At 40.8% G+C, this 11441-nt stretch overlaps 1 protein-coding gene across 1 annotated transcript; it reads right to left on the minus strand.

Moving 5' to 3' along the window:
* Positions 1-6: 6 nt before the first annotated feature.
* LOC121519185 (trichohyalin-like) lies at positions 7-10578 on the minus strand (the record flags this gene model as incomplete). Its single annotated transcript, XM_041802013.1, has 5 exons — positions 9904-10578; positions 8940-9161; positions 5046-6299; positions 1209-4904; positions 7-471 (listed from the first exon to the last, which is right to left on the minus strand). Coding segments are annotated over exons 1-5 (6312 nt in total), but the record flags the coding sequence as incomplete, so codon positions are not given.
* Between the last annotated feature and the right edge of the window lie 863 nt (positions 10579-11441).

Genomic DNA, 11441 nt, shown 5'->3' on the forward strand with positions numbered 1-11441 from the left:
TCTTTGGATGGCCATGTCTGAGACAAGACCTGTCAGAACTTGCTTTTCTCTCTCTAACAGCTCCATGGAAGCTGCCATGATTTCTTGCTTTGCTGTTAGGTCTGAGAGCTTCTGCTCCAGGTCACTGTGAAGCCTTTGGAGATCTTGATTTTTCACTTGCAAACTGTCCATGTGTGTTTTCATGTCCACAGACATCTTGTCATTCAGCTTCTGCAGTTTGGCTCTCAGCAGTTTTGCTGATTCTGTTTGATCCAACAGTTCATCCTCTTTCCTTTTCAGCTCAGACCTTTGTACATCCATTTCCTCTTTTGCATTGGCAAGCATTCCTTGCAGTTTTGACATACTGAACTTCATATGACTGAGACGTTCTCTCTTGTCCCTGATGTTGGTTGCCACAGCTTGAAATTCTTCTCTGGTCTTGTTGAGATCTGTCCTCAAATCTTCCAGTTCTTCCCTTTCTGACATTGCACTGTTCCAATGCATTTCCAGTTTCTCTTGCAGAGCTTGAATCTCAGCTTCCTTCTGCTCTTGTTCACTTTGTTTCAAGATGACTGACTTCATCATCTCTTCAAGTTGGTGTCTTTCTTCCTCAATCTTCTGTTTCTCTTCTTCCACAATGTCCTTTTGCTGCTGGATGTCACATCTCAACAGCTCCAAGTCCTGTCTCTCTTTGTTCAGCATCTGTCTGTCATGATCCACATCCTCCCTGTCTTTCTTCAGCTCTGCCTTTAGTTGGTCAAGGTTGTGTTTTTCAGCTTCAACCTTTTGCTGCCAATGCTTTTCACTGTCTTCTCTTTGGATGGCCATGTCTGAGACAAGACCTGTCAGAACTTGCTTTTCTCTCTCTAACAGCTCCATGGAAGCTGCCATGATTTCTTGCTTTGCTGTTAGGTCTGAGAGCTTCTGCTCCAGGTCACTGTGAAGCCTTTGGAGATCTTGATTTTTCACTTGCAAGCTGTCCATGTGTGTTTTCATGTCCACAGACATCTTGTCATTCAGCTTCTGCAGTTTGGCTCTCAGCAGTTTTGCTGACTTCGTTTGATCCAACAGTTCATCCTCTTTCTTTTTCAGCTCAGACCTTTGTACATCCATTTCGTCTTTTGCATTGGCAAGCATTCCTTGCAGTTTTGACATGCTGAACTTCATCTGACTGAGACGTTCTCTCTCGTCCCTGATGTTGGTTGCCACAGCTTGAAATTCTTCTCTGGGTTCCAATGCATTTCCAGTTTCTCTTGCAGAGCTTGAATCTCAGCTTCCTTCTGCTCTTGTTCACTTTGTTTTGAGATGATTGACTTCATCATCTCTTCAAGTTGGTGTCTTTCTGTCTGAAGCTGAAGGCTCATGTCTCTCATGTGTGTTTTCTGTCTGTTTATCTCATCAACCAGACAGTCTGTGTCTTCTTTCATCTTCTGTATCTCAGCCTTTGACATGTGGATGGAGTCTTTTTCTTCCTCAATCTTCTGTTTCTCTTCTTCCACAATGTCCTTTTGCTGCTGGATGTCACATCTCAACAGCTCCAAGTCCTGTCTCTCTTTGTTCAGCATCTGTCTGTCATGATCCAGATCCTCCCTGTCTTTCTTCAGCTCTGCCTTTAGTTGGTCAAGGTTGTGTTTTTCAGCTTCAACCTTTTGCTGCCAATGCTTTTCACTGTCTTCTCTTTGGATGGCCATGTCTGAGACAAGACCTGTCAGAACTTGCTTTTCTCTCTCTAACAGCTCCATGGAAGCTGCCATGATTTCTTGCTGTGCCGTTAGGTCTGAGAGCTTCTGCTCCAGGTCACTGTGAAGCCTTTGGAGATCTTGATTTTTCACTTGCAAACTGTCCATGTGGTTCTTCAAGTCCACAGACATCTTGTCATTCAGCTTCTGAAGTTTGACTCTCAGCAGTTTTGCTGATTCTGTTTGATCCAACAGTTCATCCTCTTTCCTTTTCAGCTCAGACCTTTGTACATCCATTTCCTCTTTTGCATTGGCAAGCATTCCTTGCAGTTTTGACATACTGAACTTCATCTGACTGAGACGTTCTCTCTCGTCCCTGATGTTGGTTGCCACAGCTTGAAATTCTTCTCTGGTCTTGTTGAGATCTGTCCTCAAATCTTCCAGTTCTTCCCTTTCTGACATTGCACTGTTCCAATGCATTTCCAGTTTCTCTTGCAGAGCTTGAATCTCAGCTTCCTTCTGCTCTTGTTCACTTTGTTTCAAGTTGACTGACTTCATCATCTCTTCAAGTTGGTGTCTTTCTATCTCAATCTTCTGTTTCTCTTCTTCCACAATGTCCTTTTGCTGCTGGATGTCACATCTCAACAGCTCCAAGTCCTGTCTCTCTTTGTTCAGCATCTGTCTGTCATGATCCAGATCCTCCCTGTCTTTCTTCAGCTCTGCCTTTAGTTGGTCAAGGTTGTGTTTTTCAGCTTCAACCTTTTGCTGCCAGTGCTTTTCACTGTCTTCTCTTTGGATGGCCATGTCTGAGACAAGACCTGTCAGAACTTGCTTTTCTCTCTCTAACAGCTCCATGGAAGCTGCCATGATTTCTTGCTTTGCTGTTAGGTCTGAGAGCTTCTGCTCCAGGTCACTGTGAAGCCTTTGGAGATCTTGATTTTTCACTTGCAAGCTGTCCATGTGTGTTTTCATGTCCACGGACATCTTGTCATTCAGCTTCTGCAGTTTGGCTCTCAGCAGTTTTGCTGACTTCGTTTGATCCAACAATTCATCCTCTTTCTTTTTCAGCTCAGACCTTTGTACATCCATTTCGTCTTTTGCATTGGCAAGCATTCCTTGCAGTTTTGACATGCTGAACTTCATCTGACTGAGACGTTCTCTCTCGTCCCTGATGTTGGTTGCCACAGCTTGAAATTCTTCTCTGGTCTTGTTGAGATCCGTCCTCAAATCTTCCAGTTCTTCCCTTTCTGACATTGCACTGTTCCAATGCATTTCCAGTTTCTCTTGCAGAGCTTGAATCTCAGTTTCCCTCTGCTCTTGTTCACTTTGTTTCAAGTTGACTGACTTCATCATCTCTTCAAGTTGGTGTCTTTCTTCCTCAATCTTCTGTTTCTCTTCTTCCACAATGTCCTTTTGCTGCTGGATGTCACATCTCAACAGCTCCAAGTCCTGTCTCTCTTTGTTCAGCATCTGTCTGTCATGATCCACATCCTCCCTGTCTTTCTTCAGCTCTGCCTTTAGTTGGTCAAGGTTGTGTTTTTCAGCTTCAACCTTTTGCTGCCAATGCTTTTCACTGTCTTCTCTTTGGATGGCCATGTCTGAGACAAGACCTGTCAGAACTTGCTTTTCTCTCTCTAACAGCTCCATGGAAGCTGCCATGGTTCCTTGCTGTGCCGTTAGGTCTGAGAGCTTCTGCTCCAGGTCACTGTGAAGCCTTTGGAGATCTTGATTTTTCACTTGCAAACTGTCCATGTGTGTTTTCATGTCCACAGACATCTTGTTATTTAGCTTCTGCAGTTTGACTCTCAGCAGTTTTGCTGATTCTGTTTGATCCAACAGTTCATCCTCTTTCTTTTTCAGCTCAGACCTTTGTACATCCATTTCCTCTTTTGCATTGGCAAGCATTCCTTGCAGTTTTGACATGCTGAACTTCATCTGACTGAGACGTTCTCTCTCGTCCCTGATGTTGGTTGCCACAGCTTGAAATTCTTCTCTGGTCTTGTTGAGATCTGTCCTCAAATCTTCCAGTTCTTCCCTTTCTGACATTGCACTGTTCCAATGCATTTCCAGTTTCTCTTGCAGAGCTTGAATCTCAGCTTCCTTCTGCTCTTGTTCACTTTGTTTTGAGATGATTGACTTCATCATCTCATCCAGTTGCTGTCTTTCCGTCTGAAGCTGAAGGCTCATGTCTCTCATGTGTGTTTTCTGTCTGTTTATCTCATCAACCAGACAGTCTGTGTCTTCTTTCATCTTCTGTATCTCAGCCTTTGACATGTGGATGGAGTCTTTTTCTTCCTCAATCTTCTGTTTCTCTTCTTCCACAATGTCCTTTTGCTGCTGGATGTCACATCTCAACAGCTCCAAGTCCTGTCTCTCTTTGTTCAGCATCTGTCTGTCATGATCCAGATCCTCCCTGTCTTTCTTCAGCTCTGCCTTTAGTTGGTCAAGGTTGTGTTTTTCAGCTTCAACCTTTTGCTGCCAATGCTTTTCACTGTCTTCTCTTTGGATGGCCATGTCTGAGACAAGACCTGTCAGAACTTGCTTTTCTCTCTCTAACAGCTCCATGGAAGCTGCCATGGTTTCTTGCTTTGCTGTTAGGTCTGAGAGCTTCTGCTCCAGGTCACTGTGAAGCCTTTGGAGATCTTGATTTTTCACTTGCAAGCTGTCCATGTGTGTTTTCATGTCCACAGACATCTTGTTATTCAGCTTCTGCAGTTTGGCTCTCAGCAGTTTTGCTGACTTCGTTTGATCCAACAGTTCATCCTCTTTCTTTTTCAGCTCAGACTTTTGTACATCCATTTCCTCTTTTGCATTGGCAAGCATTCCTTGCAGTTTTGACATGCTGAACTTCATCTGACTGAGACGTTCTCTCTCGTCCTTGATGTTGGTTGCCACAGCTTGAAATTCTTCTCTGGTCTTGTTGAGATCTGTCCTCAAATCTTCCAGTTCTTCCCTTTCTGACATTGCACTGTTCCAATGCATTTCCAGTTTCTCTTGCAGAGCTTGAATCTCAGCTTCCTTCTGCTCTTGTTCACTTTGTTTTGAGATGATTGACTTCATCATCTCATCCAGTTGCTGTCTTTCCGTCTGAAGCTGAAGGCTCATGTCTCTCATGTGTGTTTTCTGTCTGTTTATCTCATCAACCAGACAGTCTGTGTCTTCTTTCATCTTCTGTATCTCAGCCTTTGACATGTGGATGGAGTCTTTTTCTTCCTCAATCTTCTGTTTCTCTTCTTCCACAATGTCCTTTTGCCTTTGGATGTCACATCTCAACAGCTCCAAGTCCTGTCTCTCTTTGTTCAGCATCTGTCTGTCATGATCCAGATCCTCCCTGTCTTTCTTCAGCTCTGCCTTTAGTTGGTCAAGGTTGTGTTTTTCAGCTTCAACCTTTTGCTGCCAATGCTTTTCACTGTCTTCTCTTTGGATGGCCATGTCTGAGACAAGACCTGTCAGAACTTGCTTTTCTCTCTCTAACAGCTCCATGGAAGCTGCCATGGTTCCTTGCTGTGCTGTTAGGTCTGAGAGCTTCTGCTCCAGGTCACTGTGAAGCCTTTGGAGATCTTGATTTTTCACTTGCAAGCTGTCCATGTGTGTTTTCATGTCCACAGACATCTTGTCATTCAGCTTCTGCAGTTTGGCTCTCAGCAGTTTTGCTGATTCTGTTTGATCCAACAGTTCATCCTCTTTCCTTTTCAGCTCAGACCTTTGTACATCCATTTCCTCTTTTGCATTGGCAAGCATTCCTTGCAGTTTTGACATGCTGAACTTCATCTGACTGAGACGTTCTCTCTCGTCCTTGATGTTGGTTGCCACAGCTTGAAATTCTTCTCTGGTCTTGTTGAGATCTGTCCTCAAATCTTCCAGTTCTTCCCTTTCTGACATTGCACTGTTCCAATGCATTTCCAGTTTCTCTTGCAGAGCTTGAATCTCAGCTTCCTTCTGCTCTTGTTCACTTTGTTTTGAGATGATTGACTTCATCATCTTTTCAAGTTGCTGTCTTTCTATCTCAATCTTCTGTTTCTCTTCTTCCACAATGTCCTTTTGCTGCTGGATGTCACATCTCAACAGCTCCAAGTCCTGTCTCTCTTTATTCAGCATCTGTCTGTCATGATCCACATCCTCCCTGTCTTTCTTCAGCTCTGCCTTTAGTTGGTCAAGGTTGTGTTTTTCAGCTTCAACCTTTTGCTGCCAATGCTTTTCACTGTCTTCTCTTTGGATGGCCATGTCTGAGACAAGACCTGTCAGAACTTGCTTTTCTCTCTCTAACAGCTCCATGGAAGCTGTCATGGTTCCTTGCTGTGCTGTTAGGTCTGAAAGCTTCTGCTCCAGGTCACTGTGAAGCCTTTGGAGATCTTGATTTTTCACTTGCAAGCTGTCCATGTGTGTTTTCATGTCCACAGACATCTTGTTATTTAGCTTCTGCAGTTTGACTCTCAGCAGTTCTGCTGACTTCACTTGATCCAACAGTTCATCCTCTTCCCTTTTCAGCTCAGACCTTTGTCCATCCACTCCTTCCTTTGCATTTGACAGCGTTTCTAACACTGTTGCCATACTGATTTTCATCTGTCTGAGATGTTCGCTCTCTTCCCTGATGTTGGTCGCCACAGCTTGAAATTCTTCTCTGGTCTTGTTGAGATCTTTCTGTAAAACTCCCATTTCTTTAAATAGTTCTGCTTTTGAAATCTGCAATCTTTTCAGGCTTTTTTCATAATGGAAGATGTCTCCATTAGTTTTTTCCTCTTTCGTTGTTAATGTTTTCATTCCTGTTTTATCTTTCAGCCTTTCTCTTTTCATTTTCAGTTTCAAGATCTCTAATTCATCCCTCTCTTTCTTGATCCCTTCCAGACAATGATACAACTCTTTTTTTCTCCTGTGCGTTTCCCTCTTTAGAGCTTTTGTTTCAGTTTTGACCTTTGCTGACATCTTCTTTAGTCTGCGGTAGTCACGATCTGCTTTCCAGGCTGTTCTTTGAGTCTCTTTTTCTTTATTATCATGCTCATTCATCCACACTTCTGCCATCTTTTTCTTATTTTTCAGTTTCTCTAGACTTCCTGTAATTTTCCTTTTCTGTTTTTGGATTTCTGCCCACATTCTGCTCATTTGAGCCTTCTCATCATTTGCTTCTTTTTTAATTTTTTCAAAATCTTTCAATACTTCATAAGTCTTTCTTTTTATATTCTGACTTACAATGTTGTTACTGGTTTTCAGAGCTTTCATTTCTTCTTTTATTCTACCTATATCAGTCTTTACACTCTGCAACAGGTTCACTTCTTCTCTTATTTTTTCCAAATATCCACATATCTTTTGTGTTGTGTTTTCAATGTCAATAAAAGAGTCATTGACTTCCTCGGTGTGGTTTAGTATTTGGGATGTTTCGTCAGCGCTTTTCCTCACATGAAGTCGCTCTTCCTTCTTATGTTGCTTCATTCTTCCTCTGTTCATGTCTCCCTTCTCTCTCCTGGATTTCTTCAGTCTTTGCTCTAACTTCAGTCTTCTCTGTTTGGCTTCTTTTCTCAGTAGTTCTTTTTTTCTCTCGATTTCATCGTACATTATTTCACTGTGCTGATTTTTTCTTGTTCTTTTTCTCAACACCTTTTCACTTTCTCTCCTCTTCATCTCTAGTTCTGACTTCAGAATCTCCATTTCTCTTATTTCTCTTTTTGTTTTTTGTACTTTGTCATCAAGAATCTGTTGTTGTCTCTCAATGCTTTCCCTTAAGCTGTTCATCTCACTTTTTTCTGTTGTTGTCTGTTCTCTTTCTGTTCTTATATTTTTCCATTCATTTTCTATTTGTTGTTTCAGCATCTTCTCTCGTTCATGCGTTTCATTCAAATATTCGCTTCTTTCCTTTTTTAGTTGTTCAATCTCAGAGTTTTTATGATCCAAACTGGCAGCTTTTTCCATGTTGTCCTGCTCAAATGTTTTGTTTTCTGATTTGAGAATCATGATTTCATCCAACAATTTTGCTTTTTCCTCGCTCAGAGTTGTTATTTTGTCCTTATCTGTATATGTTCCAGGGCTGACAAACCTCTTTATGCCTCCCTCTGTTCTCTTAGAAGTTTCCATGTGAAAAGCTTTCCAATCTTGCTTCCTGATGCCAGTCTTGATTTCCTCAAGGTCAAATCTTTCCTTGATTATTAAATGATGGATATTTTCCAGTTCTTGCTTTGTAGCCTCAATCCTTTTGCTCACATCTTCTAAATACCTCAGTTTTACATCTGTCTCCATCACATTAATCTTGAGGTTATCACTCTTTGCTCTAGTAGCATCAGCAGCTTTCTTCAGTTTGGCGTTAAGTTTTCCGACTTTCTCCATTTTCTCCTCAATGTCCTCAGTCTGTCTCTTTATTTTCATTTTACAGATATCCAGCTTGTCTCTCTCTATCAAAATTTTCTCCAATCTCTGATCAAGTTCTCTTTTTTGTTTTCTTGCAGCAGTTTTCATGAATTTTCTGTCACCTCTTTCTTCATTCAGTTGTACTTCACCCTTCCTCAAACAGTTATTAAGTTCCTTCAAAAGTTCTTGGAACTGTTGTATGTCTTCTAGCAATGCTTCCATTTCAGTTCCTCCACCCACTTCTTCTTTGTCAGTTTTGCATTCCTCAGCTTGGTTTTCAGGTTCTCGTTGCAGCAATGTCATCATTAATTCTTGACTTTGGTAAATTTCTGTTCTGAGTCTCTGAATTTCATGATTTCCAGTTTTCTGTTCACAGGAATCTCCTACCTTTTCTCCAATGCTCCTTTGTAGACCTCCACTGGACTCTGGACTTTGTTTTTGCTTCTCAGCATTTTGTCTCATCTCGGCACTGTGATCATTTCCTTCTTGGTTTACTTCCTGCTCTTGCACATCTTCTTGAATGAAGAGGTTCTTGTTATCCCTCGATTTGCCTCTGTTTTCTGATTCTTTCTGCAGTCCAATTTCTCCTCCCACTTTAGTCCAGACTCCCAAATCTTGGATTTGTAATAAGGTTTCAGTCTTTAAACTCTGGCTGTGCAGGTCATTAATTTCTATAAGGAGTCTTTCAACCTCTTGTTTTTCTTTCTTCATTTCCTCCATAGCAGATTCTATTTCCTTTCCTATTTCCTCCTCTTCCTCTTTAAGTTCTGACATCTCCTTATCCACTTCTGCCTTTTCATGTACATTTATCACTAGTTTTGTGGGACCATCCATCAGTGTTTCTTCCTGGTTTACAGTGTGTATCTGTAGGCAAACACTCTGCCTTTCCTTTTTGTTCTCTCCAAATTCTTGACTCTCTGAATGCAATTGCTTCAATTTTTTCACCTTTTCACGATCATGAAGGTCAACTGATGTAGATTGTTGGGTAAAGATGGCCTCCTCTTCAGAAACATCTTCTTCCTCTGATGTTTTTAGAATATTACTTCTGAGAGGGGCGCTATGTGGTTGTGTCTTTGGTTCTTGGAGTTCAAATAGATTCACTGTTGGGGATGTTTTGACCGAAGATTTCATCTGGCTAACTTGAACTTTCAGTGAAGTCAGCTTAACCTTCAGAAACAAATACAGTTTTTTCAATTAGAATTTCAACAAGTAATCAACTAAAGAGAATTCATATTGTTAAAATATTTATTGTACACATTAATATTATCTGTGTGCAACTAGAGTTAGTCAAGCGCTGAGCTCATATTTAACATCACTGTATCAACAAGCCATTCTGCTTCAATAAATTCTTCCTTCTTATTTTGACAAACCTCAGGATAAACAGTATTGAGCTCCAGCAGTAGTATAAGGTTACTAAATGGCAATTGGACTTGAAATTATAAAGCACTTTTCTAGTTGTCTGATGACTCAAATCAGAATCAGCTTTATCAGCCAAGTATGCTCGCACAACAAGGAATTTCACTGTGGATAGCTTTGCTATCAGTGTACATGGATTAGATATTAAATTTTAAAAAATGAATAAAACAAACAAACAATAAAATTAGAAAATTTAAATTTAAATACACCGGGAAATTACTGTTGGTTGACTACAGGTAGGTATATGACGTATTAAAAGATCCCTGAGCAGACAGAAACCAACAGAGAATATGTACTTTAAACTGAGTGTTTATCTTAAAACTATGTGCAAAAGAGCTACAGCTGCATTGGGTCACCTTTTCCTTCAGTAATCTATTTTGATTTGATCACGGGGTCTTTCTGCTGCCTTATAACTCCCAGCCAGATTTCTGCTCTGTCAAACAGCCATGATTTATGCAAGATTAATAAAAACAGAGAAAAAAGTTCCACTAACCATTATTGTTTTGACTTCTTCCTTGTTCTTCTTTGTCTCAATGAGGGCTTTCTGTAGCTCCTTCCACGTGTTGCTCATCTCTGTAACAGCTTTTTCTATGTGAGCTTTAATCTTCTCCATAGTTAGAACAGTAGTTATTGTGTCTTCCAGCTTTAGTTGAACTCCCTCTTTTTGTCGTTGTATCTTGGTCTTTATGATTTCTAATTCGTCTCTTTCTCTCAGGGTCTTCTCCAGCAATTGTTCAAGCTCCCGTCGTTTCTTCTTTGCTTGAAAATTGATCCATTTCATTTGGCTCTTTTCCTCTTTAAAGTCTGCCTCAAGAATCATTCCCTGCCTGTCAGTGTCCACTTGATTCTTGCACGTCTCTGTGCCGTCTTTGTCAGACTGATTTTCTGTTAGTTGAGATTTGGTTCTGCCTGACTGTTGAAAATGTTCTGACCTCTGACCCCCAGTCCCTTTCCTTTTCTCCATGCGTTCAGCATGTTCAGTCTCATCCTCCAGTTTGATGTCAGTTTGTTTTCTCCTGCTCTTTCGAATCATTTTTGCAAAATCTCTTTTCTGTATTTCAATCTCAGCTCTCAACACTTCCATCTCTCTAATTTCTCTCTTTGTCATTTCCAACTTGTTCTCCAGCTCTCGTTTTTCCCTTTCAATATTCTCCCTTGTTTGAGCCATTGCATGTAATTCTGCTCTGTTCGACTGCACATCTCCTTCAATGTTTGGCATTTCTGCTTGTTTCATTTTCATTTGGTTTCCCTGACTTATTTCAAACTGAGCCTGTACTAGCTCACTCTGTTCGTGTTGCTCTGTTACCCATGTTGTTTCATTTCTGCTTACTTCTTCATCTTGTCTTTGCTTTTGAGAGTCAGATTTCATATCTTCACAACTGTCTTTCTTCCTCACAGCCATATCCTCATGATCAGTCTCCTGCAGATCATCCCAGAGTTGATCCATATCTTCCAGGATCTTGTAGAGTTTTATCTTTGCAGTGTCAAAGTTTACCTCTTCGTTTTGCTTTCTTTGTTTTTCTTCATGCATTTGAGCATCTGTTTGGACTTCTGACCACTTCTGCTTTATCTTGGTAATAATTCTGTTCATATTATGTTTAAAATTCTCAATTTGCTGTCGGTGTTGTAAAATTTCTCTCTGACTTCTCTTTAACTCTTGAGTTATGTCTGCCATGTTCATCTCTAGCTGCTCTTTTGCCAGCTTTATGTTGAGCAGACTGTCAGTTTTCAGTCTCTCCATCATCTCCTGATCTTGTGTCACATTTTCTGGGACGTCTTTGGGTTCTGCACTTTCCAGTGATTTCATTTTATCGTCACTGACTGTTTCAAATTCCTGTTGCTCATCTGTGATTTCACTAGAGCCCTCCTTAAGGGTTTCTCTTTCTTTGTGTATTTCAGCCTGAATCTTTAAAAGGTGCTGAATTTCTTCCCTGCCACAACACTTACAAACCTTCAGTTTATCCATCAAATTAATATTCTGTTTTCTGAGTCTTTTTATTAATAAGTTTTGTTCATTTTTTTCAGATTTCA

This window comes from Cheilinus undulatus, linkage group 12 (genome assembly GCF_018320785.1).
Source record: "Cheilinus undulatus linkage group 12, ASM1832078v1, whole genome shotgun sequence".
NCBI classification, from domain to species: domain Eukaryota; kingdom Metazoa; phylum Chordata; class Actinopteri; order Labriformes; family Labridae; genus Cheilinus; species Cheilinus undulatus.